The sequence below is a fragment of the Mustela lutreola genome, chromosome 4 (genome assembly GCF_030435805.1).
Source record: "Mustela lutreola isolate mMusLut2 chromosome 4, mMusLut2.pri, whole genome shotgun sequence".
NCBI classification, from domain to species: domain Eukaryota; kingdom Metazoa; phylum Chordata; class Mammalia; order Carnivora; family Mustelidae; genus Mustela; species Mustela lutreola.
The window spans coordinates 165,074,775-165,092,166 of NC_081293.1; the positions used below are offsets into that span (position 1 = coordinate 165,074,775).

The 17,392-nt window shown below is 41.1% G+C and overlaps 1 protein-coding gene across 3 annotated transcripts in view; it reads right to left on the reverse strand.

Annotated features, from left to right (window-relative positions):
• The window catches only part of DOCK4 (dedicator of cytokinesis 4), a 455,246-nt gene that overhangs the window by 111,587 nt on the left and 326,267 nt on the right, over window positions 1–17,392 (reverse strand). For all 3 annotated transcript variants that reach the window (XM_059171596.1, XM_059171597.1, XM_059171595.1), the window contains exons 24-25: window positions 7,861–7,988; window positions 5,367–5,501 (exon numbers count right to left, since the gene is read on the reverse strand). In XM_059171596.1, coding sequence (XP_059027579.1) covers window positions 5,367–5,501; window positions 7,861–7,988 — 263 coding nt within the window. The remainder of the gene's footprint in view (window positions 1–5,366; window positions 5,502–7,860; window positions 7,989–17,392) is intronic.

A 17,392-nucleotide genomic window follows, 5' to 3' on the forward strand; every position in this document is an offset into this window, starting at 1 on the left:
ACTTGAGTTACCTGTACCATAAATGGTGCCAAACTAAATTACGGGCAAAGAAAGACGCATTTATAAACTGCAAGGAACTTTGGAGTCCAATTAGTTGAGGGTGTGAGCAAATGGCCATACATGTTCATGCTGCTGTATTAAATCTGCTTCCACATACAATTAGATTTTTGAAAGGAACAGATTACAATGGTCTTTTATTTTTTCTTTCTAGCAAGAGAGAGCATTTTAAAATTTAAAGAACAGTTGGTAAAGGAACAAAAAGTACAATCTCTTTAAATAGTAAAAATAAGGCTACTGTTATCTAGAATTATGATGCAGCAGAAGTCAGTCCTGCTGTTAGTGTTATGGGGAGGCAGGGTGACAGTCATGTGACTTGCAGGAGAACTGGAACATTCCGCCATGACATGCTGTGGGAACTGCTTTCACCCACGGGATGTCCACTTATTGCGGGCACTTTCTGCAAGGACTGGAAGTGTTCAATGTAGGACTACCACGTAGACCTTATTCAAAGAGCCTGTTCTCCATGAGCAAATGGTAAAGAAATTAAGTCTTCAGTGCCTACAGAGGACTGATTCTGTAAATGACCAGTGCATGCTCCTCACTATACAACAGTATAATTATTCAGCAGTCATAATAGCACTACTGTGACTCTTGCTGCTACCACAATAATGACTGAAGTAAACTGATATTATTTAAACCCTTATACATGTGATGAAATCCTCACACTAACTTTGAGAGAGGTCCAATTATCTTGGTTTGTTTTTGTTTTTGTTTGCTTTTTAAATTTTATTTATTTACTTGAGAGAGAGAGACAGAACACACAGAGGGAGAGGAAGAGGGAGAGGGAGAAGCAGACTCACCACCGAGCAGATAGCCCAATGTGGAGTTGGATCCTAGGACCCTGGGATCATGACTTAAGCTGAAGGCAGATGCTCAATGACTGAGCCACCCAAGTCCCCCCCTTTTGTTTTAAAGACAAAGGAAGAGAAGCTTAGAGGTATTTGTAAATTGCTCAAGAGCCTGTAGATAATAAAGTTGCAAAAGAGGATTCAAAGCAGATCAGCTTGACTCCCCTGAAAAAAATGTTTTACAGCATAAAACCAAAGGAGCCAAATAATCCAAATGGATGTTTCCCAGCAAATTTCAAACCACATACCTTGAGAGAGTTTGATTTTTTGCAAAACGGGGGAGGGTACAACATGGCTATGCTGGGGAAAGTTTCTCCTTATGTGATTTTCCTAAAATTCGGAACAATGGAGGAACATCCTGCTGGCCCTACCCCCAGTGTCCTCTGCAAACCTGATTTCACTGCCTTCAAGTCTCTTAATTTGCATTGATTATTATACTGTGAAGGCCTAAAGGCCAGGCATACCCCAGAGAGATCTGTCATTGACAACTGCCTCTGGATACAAAGCAGTCTGAAAATGTGTTTTAGTTTCCAATCTCAGCAAGTCCTTATGCACAGCCAACATTTGCTCTGAAGTTTGCTAGGCTATTACCATTTTAAGACTATGTTAGAGCTCCATTGCCAGGAAGCCATTAAAATGTCACCATCAAAATCATAATGAAGGAGAACTTTTTTCTGCTTTGGGGAAGATGGAGTAGATATACTTTTACCTATTCCTCCTGCTATGTACTACTTTACAAACCTCACTAATAGATACAGAACAAACAGAAGAGGAGTCTGAAGGTGGAGAAAAGAAAGCAGTTTGGCCAGGGTCCTTGGGAGCTGAGGAAGGACAAAGTACCACATTCTCTGGGTTTTCTTTCTGCTTTGGGTATCTCACACCTGGAGCTGAAGAAGCTGGCCAGTTACACCAACAATTACACACAACAAAAGTCTACTCTCTTTCGCCAAAAGATCAAGTAAAGGACAGTTAAGCAAGACAAAAGTTTTACTGCTCTACTCCAGGTGAAGACCACAAAGGACTTTGGTCTCACCCACACCAAAGGGTGAGCTTAGACTTCCATGCTCACAAAGCTATGTAAGGGGTGCCCTAATATCTTCCCTAGAGAAAGCCAAATCGGGAGCCGGTGCTTTCATGCCCGATGTTGTTAGTGAAGACAATGTGGGGAACACGAAATTCCACCTCTGGCCATCATGAGTTAGCACCCTTCCCTTTCCCCTGCCAAGTGGTATCACATAAAGCCAGCTAAAACAGAAGGCTTAAGTAAGATTCACAGTCTTATAAAAATGTCCAGACTTTAATTAAAAATCACTTATCATACCAAGGACCAGGAAGAGCTTAAATTTAATGAAAAAAGACAATTAATACATGTCAATATAGAGATAATAGAATGTTAGATTATCTGGCACAGTTTCTGCAAAAATTAGCTCAAAATGGTTTGTAGACTGAAATATAAAATATAAAACTGTTAAAACTTTTAGGAAAAAAAAAACTTAGGAGATAAACTTTAGGATATAGGGCTGGACTAAAGAATTCTTAGACTTGACATCAAAAACATGATCTATGAAAGGAAAAACTGATAAAGTGGTCTTCATCAATAATAAAAACTTTGGCAAAAGACCTTGTTAAGAGGATGGGGAAACAAGTTATAGAGAGGAAGAAAATATTTATAACCCACATACTCAATAAAGGACTAGTATCTACAATATATAAAGAACCATGAAAATTCAATGGTAAAAAGCAATTTGGGTAGAAAATGGGAAAAAGACATGAAGAGATGTTCTACCAAAGAGGATATATTGGTGACAAACAAGTATATGAAAGTGTATGTTCGGCATCACTGGTCATTAGGAAAATGCCAACTGAAATCACAGTAAGATATTACTTCCTATGTAACAGAATACACCACCACCCCCAACAACAACAACCAAAAAACCAACAACCCCAAATGCTGAAGAGGGCAGTGAGAAATTGGATCACTCATACACTGTGTACATGAGAATGTAAAGTTATACAGCCACTATGGAATACAGTTCGGCAGTTTCTTAAAAAATTAAAAATGTGGGGTACCTGGGTGGCTCAGTTGGTTGAGCGCTCAGGTCATGATCCTGGAGTCCCGGGGTTGAGTCCCACATTGGGCTCCCTGCTTGGCGGAGAGTCTGCTTCTCCCTCTGACCCTCCTCACTCTCATGCTCGCTCTCTCAGTCTCAATCTCTCTCTCTCAAATAAGCAAATGAAATATAAAACAAAAACTAAAACTAAAACTAAACATGCAGGGACTCCTGGGTGGCTCAGTCAGTTAAGCGTCTGCCTTCAGTTCAGGTCATGATCTCAGGGTCCTGGGACAGAGTATCACCTGGGGCTCCCTGCTCAGTGGAGATCTAGCTTCTCCCTCTGCCCCTCTCCCCGCTTGAGTGTGCTGCACTCTCTCTTTCTCTCAATTAAATAAAATCTTAAAAAAAAAAAAAAAAGCTAAACTAAACTAAACCTGCAACTACCATATAATCCAACAACCACACTCCTAGGAATTTATCCTAGAGAAATCAAGACTTATGCTTACATAAAAACTGGCACAGAAACATTTATAGCAGCTTTGTTCGTAATAGCCAAAATCTGGAAACAACCCAGGTGGTCTTCAATGGGTGATGGTTAAACACACTGTAGTACATCCAAAACATAGAAACTACTGAACAATAAAAAGAATAAGATGTATAAATATATAAATATATAAAACAACTTGGATGAATCTCTAGGGAATTATTCTGAGTTAAAGAAAAAAAGCTTATTACAAAAGGTTATTTACTGTATGATTTCATTTCTGTAACATGCTTGAAAAGACAAAATTATAAAAACAGAGAACAGGTTTGGGATTGTCAGGGTTAAGGAGGAGGTGCAGATGGGAAGGAAGTGGTTTTGACTGTAAACACAACACGGGGGATCCTTGGGGCCACGGAAATATTCTGTGTCTGGACTTATTAATGTCAGTATCCTAGTCTTGATACTGTCCGATAGTTCTGTAAGATTTTTATTATTGTGGAAACTGGGTAAAAGCTGTGTAATATTTCCTACAACTCTGTAATAATTCTTACAAGTGCATGTGACTCTATAATTATCACAAAATAACAAGTTTAACTAAAAAAAAAAAAATGAAAAAACAAAATAAAAAAATTCAACATAAAAAACCCCCAAACCTTCAAATCCATAATGAACCCCAGGAGTGTTAAGCAGCAACAATATGTGTTGAGCATTTACTTTGGACCAAGCATTGCGCTAAAAACACAAAGCCGAACCCATGATGCAGGTACCACTTTCCATGTGAAATGGAGAACTCAAATGCTTGGCTTATCTTTTCTTTTAATGAGGCAATAGAGCTATTACATATATTAGAAAGTTTTCATAGTATCTTTAACTTAGTTGGTCAAAAGAGAGAGTTTAACTTTATTTCCCAAACTCAGAGCTTGGTTTCTTCAGGTTAATCTCAGCTCTAAAAGCAGAGAAAATAAAATTCAGCACAACGTGGCCGTCCTGAAACAGTCAGGAGAACTTGGTAGGAGAGTCAGGGCAGACTTCGTATTTTTTTTTAAGTAGAAATAAAAATTATTTTCATCAGGGGCTGAGCAAACATTCTTAAGACAAAAGTTCTTCTGTGGATGATTTATATTAAGAATGGCAAAAGCTGACATTTTTGTAAATATATGAAAACTATAGCATCTACAGCCATTTTGGATATTTGGAAGAATATTCTTAATCAGATCTAAAAAAAATAAAAACAAAAAAACCATTCTTGGTGAACTGAATGTGAGTTTTAAATATAATCTATCCACCCAATCATCAATCCATCTCTCTCTATAGACACACACACATAAAAATAAAAATACATACACATACATAAACTATCAGATATACTGTTTCTTAATTTTTTTATAAATCATGTTATATAATACTCATAAAATAGTGGAGCTTGAAGGTTACTTAGAAATTACCTTGTCAAACTTTCTCAATTCATACCTAAGGAAACCAAGGCATCCCCAAATTAAGATCCTTACTATCCACAGTGAGAAATCCAGAATTAGAACTCAGGACACCTGACTCCTGTTTCTCTATTTCATTAGTCTCCTCTCCTCAAGCAATTTGGTGGATAAAAAGAGAATGAAAAGTACCAAGAGGACTGGGAACACAGAATCACAGGCTAATTAAATTGAGAAAAGTGAGAACTAATAACAAATTTGGCTTTCTGAAATTAAATATATCTTAATCCAAGATCTTTTAACAAACAGTGTTTCTTATCTTCATTCCCTGGCAAAATGCAAGTTAACTTCGTGTATCTTCGAAATACACAAGGGTCATTCTCCCAGAGCCAGATTTCCCAGTTTCCTATAGCAACCCACCCTCAAAGTGACTGAAGCTTTTACAAGCACAGCTATGCTCTATTCGGGGCCATTTGCTTTATGCTCTTACAGTGACATCCTGGAACTGGAGCCTCATGGCGGAGCCAGATGGCTGAGGTCGACTGGTGATCTCCAATATGGTTCTCAGCAGGATGTCCAGCAGGCTGGCCACTATCACATCTATTTCCTCCAACACTGATTTCTCCTGAAGGGAAAAAAATAAAAAGCTCAGGAAATGGTGGCTTCATATACATATTAATCTCTCTAGTGGAAAAGAAGGGAAAAACCCCACATTTCCAAACACAGAATCAAAAAATCGGAGGACTAGCGAACTTGACAGAACTGGACCTCACCTACGTCACCTACGTCAATGACCTTCTTTTACAGAGAAGTTCACAGCTTACCCAAGAGCAGGCTGTGCAGTGGCTGCTGGACACACAAATGAAAGGTGGGGTGACGTCCTGGAAAGCAAACCAGATGCACTAAGAGCACCAGCTACGCATGAACACAGCATGTAATGGGGCCCAGGCAGTTCGCCTCTCTGAGTCGGATTGCTGACGGAAAGCCCCTCCTGATTCCCAATGTTCTTAACAGTCTCGATTTCAGATTGTGCTTACATATCCTCTTCTCATCACTTGAGTTGCAAAGGTCATTTTCCAAAACCCTTTTTAGTGCAAATGACTATTCCCATAAGAATGATTTTTAAAAAACTCTCCATGTAACACGAGCAAACAGCGTGCAGTATAGACGAGCACCATGAGCTCCAGACTGGATCTAAGATCAGTGGCCACGGCGGGCACTGCTTCCCTAAAGCAAAATTGTATCCAAGCCCCCAGGACCTGAGAGAGAAACCCAAACTACTCTGCACTGACTGTATGTTTTAATAGAGTTAGATTCTTATTACACCTGCAAAGACAAAACTCTGTGTCCAAAGGCTCTCTACCAAGACTGCCTCTCCAAAAACAGAACCAGCGGAACAAACAAAAACTTTGTTACAAAGTGGGAGTCTGAACAGCTCTCTGGCCAGGGTTTCATGATAAACTTTCTCACAATTGAAAGAAAACTACCAAGGTTTCTCCTGCAGAGCAGAGTTTCTCTTCTGAATTCCTTAACAGATAAGTCTAAGGTGACTGCAATTTCCAAACTGAAAGAGACAGGAGAGATTTTTAAAAAGTCTTTTCCGCTACTGTTGATAGTTGTTTTCAGTCTTCTGCAGTGAATCCCCTCACTCAGCAGAATTATACAGGAAAGTTTTAAAGCAAAACTAACATTTTCCCTGTCATCACTCTTCTTCCCAGTCCCAGCTGGACTTTGGGGCCTAGGATCTTGGGGATGTGCAAAAATCAGTCCTCCCTCCCTGGGCAGGTCTCTCTTACTACTTTTTTTTTTTTTTTTTTTAAAGATTTTATTTATTTATTTGACAGAGAGATCACAAGCAGGCAGGGGGAGAGAGAGAGAGAGAGAGAGGGAGAGGAGGAAGCAGGCTCCCTGCCAAGCAGAGAGCCCGATGTGGGACTCAATCCCAGGACCCTGGGATCATGACCTGAGCCAAAGGCAGAGGCTTAACCCACTGAGCCACCCAGGCACTGCTCTCTTACTACATTTTCAAACACAGCTTCTGCCCTTTTCCTCTCCAGTACCAACTCTTTTTCCACAGGCCTGGGGCCCTCTCTCTGTTCCTTCCACTGGGGTTCCATGCCAGCTCAACACTGAGTGCTTCAGAAGGCGATCATAAGTACGAGGAACAAACATGGGGAGACGGTAGCAGAGTAGTAGCAAGGAGGGAGAGACACGGGACTCCCAACACTGCTCTGGACAAGCTGTCAAAGACGAGTATACGTCAATTCACACCTGTAAACTGCCAGAGCTAGAACAGGACATCCTTTACATGTGAATTTCACATCGGCTGTGAGCCATGAGCCATGGACATGAATACTCAAAGACTTGTCCCCAATTCTAAGGAAGTCTGTGATTTTTCTCTATTTGCCCTGCATTCTATAATGTAACAGCATTGCAGCAAGCATCAGGTATGTGCACAGGAATTCCCAAATCCACAACACTCTAGTGATTACCGTTGGGGCTGAGTAATAACTATAGTATAAGATACGCTCGGTCTCCCGGGGCTTTCCTCTGTTTCCACAGTTTCTGCAGGGCAGGGTCCGAGAGCCATTCCAAGCTCGGACCACCACCATGCAGCCTTCCACAGACTGGGTCCAAAAAGACTTCACTTCACAGGCAGTAATTTATTCTTGCCACAGAGAATTCAGCATATCAAGATTAAAGATACATGTGGGAGGCTTTGAGAGTTCTAATTTTTTCTCACTGGGTATTCAGTTCTTTCTCAAAATACAAGTTTAGGAAACCCAGGTTATTTGGGGTTACAGCAATCCTACAAGATGAAAAAAAATTATTTCAGAACAAAAGCAAAATGTCCAACCCAGCTGGAAATAAAAGTGAGAATCTCAGAGGGTTACGCTTAGTGAGGTTTCTCTGAGGACTTTGAGCATTTTTATTTCCAAAAGTCATTTGATGGGAACTACATACTCTGACCTGTATTTACTTACTGAGCTATTTTTCTTGATGAGACAAAATACGTTGCTAAGGATACGTGCACACATGATCAGGTCCTTCTGCTCCTGCAGGTGCATGTGGAGGTGATGTAACACGACGGGCAAGAGGATGTACCTGGAATCTGGAGAGAGAAGAAACGTTAGCATCACATCTGTGCAGACCCACGCTGACCCCACTCAAATTCTTATCTACTCTTTAATCTAACTGTAATTGTTAAAGGATTAACACATGTCTGTAAATGGTACATGACAGATATTGAAAAACAGCGGTTCCTTTCCCAAATCCATGATTCCTGCACTCCAGAAGCCTTTGATTCTTGTGCTGAAATGGGTTATTTTTTGAATTATTTGTTTTACCTCCCAATATCTACATGGCATGCTTGATTTTTCATTGAGATTGACCATCTACTGACTTCTTACTACAGTAGAGTTAGCCTCTTTTCTTCTTCCCAGTCTCAAAAAAAAAAAAAAAAAAAAAATCCTATCACAATTTCTGGCTAAAGCAACATTTTGCATTTGCTACCATTATAATTTCCAATGCTTTGCACATGACCCCATTTTTGTTTTGCTTTGGTTTCTCTCTCTTTGAAAGTTTTCAGGAAGTTATCCCTGATAATTCAAAATTCTCTAATTGTTTGCCTTGCCTTGGCCCTTGAAATCTATAAACTCATGTCCTTCAGCTCTGGGAACTTGGCTTGAAATACTTGTACGATTATTTCCCTCTCTCTAGTTTTTCTGTCCTCTGTCTGGAATTCTGACTACATTTATATCATGAATGTCTTAAACCATCTTCTTGAGCATTTTTTCATCCTTTTGTCCAAATTCCTTATCTTCTAACTCTTCAACTTTCTTATTCCTGCTCTCGTTTATTTAATCTCCAAGAGTTCTTTCTTATGTCCAAGGCTGGTGTCACAGGTATGTGCTCACACAGGTACCTGTGCTCAGAACAGCCCCACACCTGGTTTCATGCTCTGTGCTCCCAGCATGAAATTCCTAATAATTTTCAAAGAAGAGGTGTTGTATTTTCATTATGCAGACACTCCTGTTTATTTCTCTGAATGATATCCTTTTATAGCATGTTTCATGGATTTTCTCTCTCTGAGTTAGTCAGAGACAATTCTGTTATTTATTTATTTATCTCCTCAAACGATCATTTTCTTTCAAGTTCTTTTTTCTGTTTCTGCATTTTGGCCTCTGCTTTCACATTAAAGGTATTTCTACAAGTATCTGATGATTGTTGGTTGTCTGTCTTTATAAGCAAGGCACCAAAATGCTAACTGGGGCTGGGGGGGAACCACAACTGTGTGCCTGTTGGCAAGCTTGTGTACTGGGGAAGCTTCACAGCAGGGTGGGAAGGCATCCAGATGTTTCATCAGGGGACCCCCAAATTTCAGAATCTGATATGTCTTTTCTTGGTCTGGTCAGTTTCTCTACAGAGGAATCTGATAATCTCCTCTATGGGGGAGCACAAAACCATCATCTTTTAGTCATTTGAAATCAAGAAAGGAAGGGGCCGGTAGGGGTCTCTCTGTTTAACAGCGATAGGGTGTGGTGATTCAGTCTCAAATTTAGAGTGGCTGATCTCTTGAATCTAGGCATACCTCATTCACTTCCTTCAGATAGTGAATTTAACCATTTTTGGCTGAATTAGAGAAGGGGACAGGGGCAGGGTGCTAACTCTTCTAAGAATTTTTCTTATCCAATTTTTGTATTTCTAGCCCCCTTAATCTTCAGATCCCTAGTATTTTCTGTTTATTTTTCGTATTTTTAAAAAAACGTATTTATCTTTTTTTAGTAATCTCTGCATCCAAAGCGGCGCTTGAACTCACCAACTTAAGATCAAGAGTCACATGCTCTTCCAACAGAGGCAGCCAGGTGCCCCTGGCAAACTGGTATCTTTCATTCCTGATCCTTTCTGAAGTCGCCCTGAGCTGTCTGCAGTTCGGTGGAGTAAACTAGTTTGTTCCTTGACTCTACCCCAACTCCATACACCTGTGTGGGTCAGCCTTCTCTTGTCTGCTGTCAGCTACCACTCAACTTGGTAAAAAAATGTTGGTATTTATGTGTTATCTCCTCTCCCATGCTCCTAAACTTGTGAGACTCCACATTTTTTAAAAAAAATTCCTTTACCAATCATAGATTCAAAAATGCTTTTTACAACTTTAGCCAATCAATTCTAGCAACACGTAAAATACGTAGTACTTCACGACCAGACAGGCTTATCTTAAAAGCAAGGTTTGCTGAACATCTGAAAATTGTACTTGCACATACTCTCATCAGGGGAGAAAGATAAACAGCCGATTCTTGTTATTCATGCTAGGTAAATTCTAAGAAGTCACTGGGAACAATGAAACAGCAAATAATCTATCATAGATAAATACACAGACCACATAGATAAAAAATATTATATCTTAAAAACAACTCATCCAGTCATATTCAATTTTCTTTATATTACAAAAGAGAAAAAAAAAAAGGTTCAGAAGCCTTAAGTGATTTGCCTGAGGCTAGCCCAGTAAGGAGGGGCCATGGGTGGGATTCAAACTATCCTGTGGCACCAGAGCTGGAGCTTCTCGCATTGGGCTGCACTGCCCCCTGCTGCTCCATCCTCCAGTTACCCTGCGTGAGAGTGGAAAGGAAGGCAGAGCGCCGCCTGTTCCATCTCAGCCGAGAATGCATGCATCCTGTTACTCCCAAGTTTTCACTGCTCTGTGCATGGCCACAAATGAACAGGAGAGTGTCACAAGTATGATTTTGAGGTTACAAACACATTTTAGTCCCTGAATCCATCAACAGTGAATTTTGATCGTACAAGTATCATTCCTCCATTACTGGAAGTCTTACATTTATCCCTACTTTGTCATTAAATAGGTATTTGAAACAGAGAGGTAACGGACTCATGCAGTATTTATTTCAATCTTTTGGAAAAGTAACAAGTAATGATGCTTATTGTCCTGAGTGTTTTCTCTTCACCAGGATGTCATGAACACAAAAGCATTGTCTATTATGTGCCCCAAATGGTCATATTATTTGTGGATGTGCCCACTTGCAAATGCAAATTCCCTGATCCACATGGCTTTTAAAAAAATGTCAAGGGGGGTGCCTGGGTGGCTCAGTGGGTTAGTGTCTGCCTTCAGCTCAGGTCATGATCCCAGGGTCCTGGGATCGAGCCCCACATCGGGCTCTCTGATCAGCAGGGAACCTGCTTCCTCCTCTCTCTCTGCCTGCTTCTCTGCCTACTTGTGATCTCTATCAAATAAATAAAATCTTTAAAAAAATAATAAAGATAAAAATAAAAAGATGTCAACAGTGCAACAATTTAGAGGGATTATTCTTAATTTATTAAAACTCATGTATCTTATAAATAGTTGCATAAATTATAATTCAACTTGACTCACTCAAGAAAAAATGGACGGCTTAAATAACACTATACTCAGTAAAGAAATTGAACTTGTAGTTAAGAACCTTTACATAAGAAAAATGCCATGCACAGGTGACTTCTATGAATTCTATGAAGCATTTATGGAAGAAATCACCACAAGTCTACAAAAATTCTCCCAGAAAATAGAACAGAGAACACAACTAACTCTTTTTATAAGGCCAGCGTTATTGATGTCAAAATTAGCCCAGAGGTATTACAAGACAAGAAAACTATAGATTGCTATCTCTCATGAACACAGATGCAAAAATCCTTGTAAAATTTGAGCAAAATGAATCTAGTTATATATATATATATATATATATATATATATGATAAAAAGAGTTTATCATGAAGGCAAGTTTGGTATAACATCTGAAAATCAATCAATATTAATTCACCATATTAACAGATGTAGAAAATAATGTGCAAAATTCAGCATTCACGAAAAAAACCTGTCAGGACGCTAATAATAGAAGGTATTTTTCCCAAATTGATAATGAGCATTAAGGAAATGCCTACCTTTATTTTGATTTTTTAAAAAAAAATTTAAAATTTTATTTATTTGAGAGAGGGAGAGAGCACGAATTGGCGGGAGGGGGGGTTGGTAGGACGAGCGAGAAAGACAGACAGACAGACTCCCTGATGAGCAGAGTGCCTGACTTGATCCCAGGATCCTGGGATCACGACCTAAGATGAAGACAGACGCTTAACTGACTGAACCACCCAGGTGCACCTGAAATGCCTACCTTTAGCTAACACAATACTTAAGAGTGAAAGATTGAATGTTTTCTGTTTAAGATAAAAATGAAGGCAAGGATGGTCAACCTCACCAATCAATTCAACATTGTAGGAGACTCCTAGCCAGTATAAGATACTTGCATAGGTAAAAGAATATATAATTCTGTACCCTAATAAAAATCATAGGGAATGCGGGGCGCCTGGGTGGCTCAGTGGGTTAAGCCGCTGCCTTTGGCTCAAGTTATGATCTCAGGGTCCTGGGATCTAGCCCCGCATCGGACTCTCTGCTCAGTAGGGAGCCTGCTTCCTCCTCTCTCTCTGCCTGCTTGTGATCTCTCTCTGTCAAATAAATAAATAAAATCTTTAAAAAAAAATCATAGGGAATGCAAAATATTCACAACTGGGAAAGTGCCATCATCAGGGTTTGCATGGTTTCTCTTATTGGTTTATCAACACAAGGCGTTTTGGCCTTAGGTTTACCACTAAAACAAACCACACAAGGCACAGGCATTCTTCACTTTGGGCAACACAGAACATTAAAATCCAAACTTGTGAAATAATTCATTGCAGGGTTCCTTGAAATGGTAAGCCTGACCAGGAAACTTAAATACTCATTTATAAATCAATTACTTGACAAAAAGAACCAAGAAAAAGAATCTAAAAAATTACAAGACAGGAGTCACTGCCTGGTGATGATTAATTAGGAAGGAAGATAAAGCTCATCTGATACGTTCCTGCAGCCAGCAGAATTTGATCTCTAAAAATTTAATTTGCAACCAACTGTTAAGAGAATAGCTACTGCAAAAAAGGGAGTAAGGTAGACAAATAATTCGTGTGTGGTGTGCATAAAAAGAAATGTATGACTACCTAAACAGATTTGCTTTTTCCCCATTACCAGGGCAATGTCAGCCAATGCAAATGATACAATCGGTGGGTAAATGCCAAACAAGCTGACTGGTTAAAATGCTAATTCTTACCTTTAAAAGGAAACACCTGGACTCATCAAGCAAGACCAAAGAAGAAAAAACCCACAACTGAACACACACTAACTTTCCACATACATTTAATAATAGAATCCGTTAGGCAGTTTGTCCTTGAAAGGGTCAACACACCCCACACCCCACATCTCAGATGAAGCTCACTGTTTTATGCATCTCATTGAGTGTATAAAGGAGTGACTCTCATTTACTTTTCATTTTGCCTGTATCCACTTGAGTGGTAAAGCCCACTCCCCTGAGTAACTCTCAGGGGGGTGTGGGGCTGGGAAGGAGGAGAAGCAGCTGTGAAAAGCTGGTTGATTTCCTGCTTGAGGTTAATTTTGAAGGAAGTCACAAACTGGTCTTTACCTCCTGTACCAGCAGAGGCTTAGACATGGAACCTGGATGTCAGCATCTGTCCATACAGGAGCAGGGTCAAGGAGAACTGAACTGCCAGGAACGGTTGCCGGTCTCTCCCCACACTGGGGTGCGGCATGGGCTGGACACAAGCCAGGCAGCCCCGGCCGGGGGTGGGGGGTAAATAATAAAGGAGGTGGGCAGCAATCAGGCCCAGGCACAGCGGAACACCTGAATTCAGAGCTAGGTTGGGCCTTGGTGATCAAAGCCACCAGTAACCTCAATGCCAATGTCACAGACAACAAAACCTGCAAACGAGCCTTTCATACACTGGAGGACAGACAACACTCAGAACGGCAAGACAGCACACAATGCAGGGGCTCTGTTCTCACATAGACAATGTCAGGACCACAGAGGGAAACGACAGGAGAGGCCGAAAGATGATCTCTGAGCCAATTTCATCCTACCCTGGAGGCCTCGACCACGGGGCACCCTTCCTAAAGCAAACTAGATGCCATGACCACTTGGTTCCTTTTATCCACCGTGCTCTGCTTCTGGTCTGGGCCGTCCCACTGCCCAAGCTGTTCTGTTGTCCTATTCATGCGCATCCTTTTCCAATAAGATTTTTTTTTTTTAAAGATTTATTTATTTATTTATTTGACAGACAGAGATCACAAGCAGGCAGAGAGGCAGGCAGAGAGGGAGGCAGAGAGGGAGGGGGAGGCAGGCTCCCCGCTGAGCAGAGAGCCCGATGCGGGGCTCGATCCCAGGACCCTGGGATCATGACCTGAGCCGAAGGCAGAGGCTTAACCCACTGAGCCACTCAGGAACCCCTCCAGTAAAATTTCTTTTTATATACACATCACTGAATTAGCACCTATTGGTGCTCGGCCCTGATCCTTAATGTGTGACCCACTATGTAGTCTTCATTCGCGAAACCTCTATGGAACATGCACCAGGCACAGTTCTGGAAGCTGGAGAGAATCACTGTGATCAGGACCGATAAAGTCCCAGCCCTCGGAGGTTTTCCTTCTGGAGCAAGGGTTGGAGACAGACTCGAAACGACTAAAACCCAATTCTTTATACAGTTTCAGCTGCGTCAGGTGTTCCAAGAAGCAAAAAGCAATATAAGCACGAGAGAGAGATCTGAGCATGCACGGCAGAGAGGAGAGGCCTGAGAAAATGAGAGTTGAACTGAGCCCAGCAGGGTGAACGGGGATCACTTGGGATCGGAGAGGAGCAGGAGAGCACGGGTTCAAGCAGAAGTGGAGCATTAAGAGACAGGACCAGGCAGGTGGGCAGGGTGATGTCACGGGGCCCGAGAGATCAGTTCTCTTCTGTGTCCTCAAAAGAGAGCACAACCAGGGGATGTGAGCGAGGTTGCTGGGAGCAACATGGTCTGGTGTGAGTTTCCGTTAGGGAACTCTGGCTATGCAGACGGATGGGAGAGGGAGGTGAGGATGGCCATGCCCAAGGGAGAGCAGACAACGCGACAGTGTGGAACGGACCTGTGGCAGGCTGGGGGCAGGGGGCCTGGCACATGTGAGAGGGTGTGGAGGCCCAAGAGCATCTCAGGAGAGGCGGAGATAAAGGGCAGAGGGAGAAGGTTACAGATGTGAGAGTGGTGTCAGGGCACGGGCCACAAACTCAGGTGAAGTAGGTGGGATGAACCCCGAGTCGCATTCAGGTCTCCTTGCTACACAGCACCTTCTTCCCTTCCCAGATCACAACAGCTGCACCTTATCAGTCTAATTCCCTGCTCAAAGTCAGCTTTCATGGTAGACTAGCAGCAGACTGAGGGCAAGAACTGGCTGTTTCCCTTGCTATAAACATCTCTAACATCACATCTGGTGTGGGTTCTACCCACAATACACATTTGCTGAATGAATGAATGACAGCACGAGTCCACTGGATACGAGGGGCAGCTGAAACAGAGAGCTCTGTGTCTTCATGTATCAATGCAGCTAAAACGGGAAGACAACAGGACACACACACTCTCTGGGTCTGGCCTACAGTGACTCCCTCTGCAGGTCCTCGCCCAAGCCGCCAGGGGAATGCCCCTACTCGCAATCCTCCACGGCAAGGAGTGCAGCTGTTCATGGAAATGAAACCAAGACACACATCCCAGGCCCGGTTTCCCCTGAACATCAGCACCAGTGTGGATGATGAAGTGTAAGAAATGAGAAGACATGGCTTTCAACTGTTCCTCAGTAGTGTGCTTGCACATGCCAATCAGTATTGAAAAGTTTAGGGAAAAAAAAAAGATAAGGAAACAGTTTAAATTTGGGCCTTGATGTTTACATGTATTTTCAAACAGATAAAACTTAGGCTCAACTATGATTTTTGGTGATGCTTCCTCCTCAATCTCTATACCTCAGGTCAGCTCCTTCTGCCACTGCCAAATTGGTCTTCTCCAAAATTTAGACCCTTTCGTGGCCCTCAGGAAACAGGAAGAGTAGAATTGTGAGGAGACAGTGAAAATGTTTAAACATTATCCTGGGCATGTCTGTGAGTGCATATCTGGATGAGATTCACATTGGAATTGGAAGCTCGAGTAAAGCAGGTTGCCCTCCTCAGCATGGGTGGGTCTCATCCAATGCACTCAAGGCCTGAATAGAACCAAAGGAGACAAAATGGAGAATTTGCTCTTTCTGCCTGTCTTTGAGCAGAGACTTCAGAGAGTCAGAGTCAGAGAGAGATCTTGTGATGCTTCACTGCAGGCTTTGAAGACAGAGGAAGGGGCCAAAAGCTAAGGAATGCAGGTGGCCCCTACAAACTATATAAGGCAAGAAAACAGATCCTTCCTAGACCCTCCACAAAGGAATACAGCTCTGCGGACACCTTAATCCCCTTCATTTTTGCCCAGGGAGAAGGATTTTGGATTTTTCCCTGCAGAAATGTAAGATACAAAGTTTATGTTGTTTTAAACCATTACGTTTGTAGTAGCCGTTACAGTACCAATAGAAAACTAACACCAAGTACCTGGTCTGGACCTCTATCCCCTATACTTTGCACCCCTGCCTCCTAATCCTGGGGGAGGCCCTGATCACTGAAGAAGAACTCCTATGCCTCTGAGGAGCAGAGTTCACAAAACTACTGCAAGAAACAGCTTTTCTCCAAGAGGAGATGTTTCCCTCGGGAAAAATTAGAAGGTTTGAAATTTCTTTTATTTCCTGAAATATAATCTCAGGGTGAAAAAAAACCCACAGAAACAAATAGTCCATCTATAGGAGAAAAAATAAATTAACCAAGATAAATTCATTCAGAATGGAATATCATCCATTAAAAAAAAAAAAAAAAGAATGAAAGGATGAACTAGAGATGTATCTCACAGCTTGGATAAATAGAAAAGTCTATTAGTCAAAAATAAGCACTCTATGGAATGACATACAACATAATGTCATCATACAAAGATTAAAGATGAAAAATATTTGAAAAGATAAGAAAAAGATATATTTTTATAGATTTGTAATAAAGGCAGAGAAAATACAAACAGCAATCTCTGATAGTGGGAATTTCTCTGAAGTAAGTCAGTAAATGCAGGAGAGCCTAAATATCTCTAGTAACTGATTTCTTAAAGATCTAAAGCAAATACCCGATACTACTGAGATTTATTAATGATTTACTATCTTACACCCCATTCTTGTCTGTATGTTTAAAATGTTTTACAATAAAATAATATAAAAAAAGCTTTTTTAAAATTATATTTAAAACCTTATTTCAAAAATATACACACATATGCATTCATGTGGAAAGAGAATTCTCAAGAGAGTCAATTTTTAGAAGTTTATTTAGTGAGAGTGATAGAAACTTCTTAAAATAAGCTAGAAAATGAGGCTAATATTTTATTTCAAGAAAAACTAGAAGAAAAAGGCAGTGGGATTTAATAACAGGTATTATGACAAAACCAATTCAGTAACTGGTCATGTACTAGTATAAAATAAAAATTGAGGGCGCCTGGGTGGCTCAGTGGGTTAAGCCACTGCCTTCGGCTCAGGTCATGATCCCAGGGTCCTGGGATCGAGTCCCGCATCGG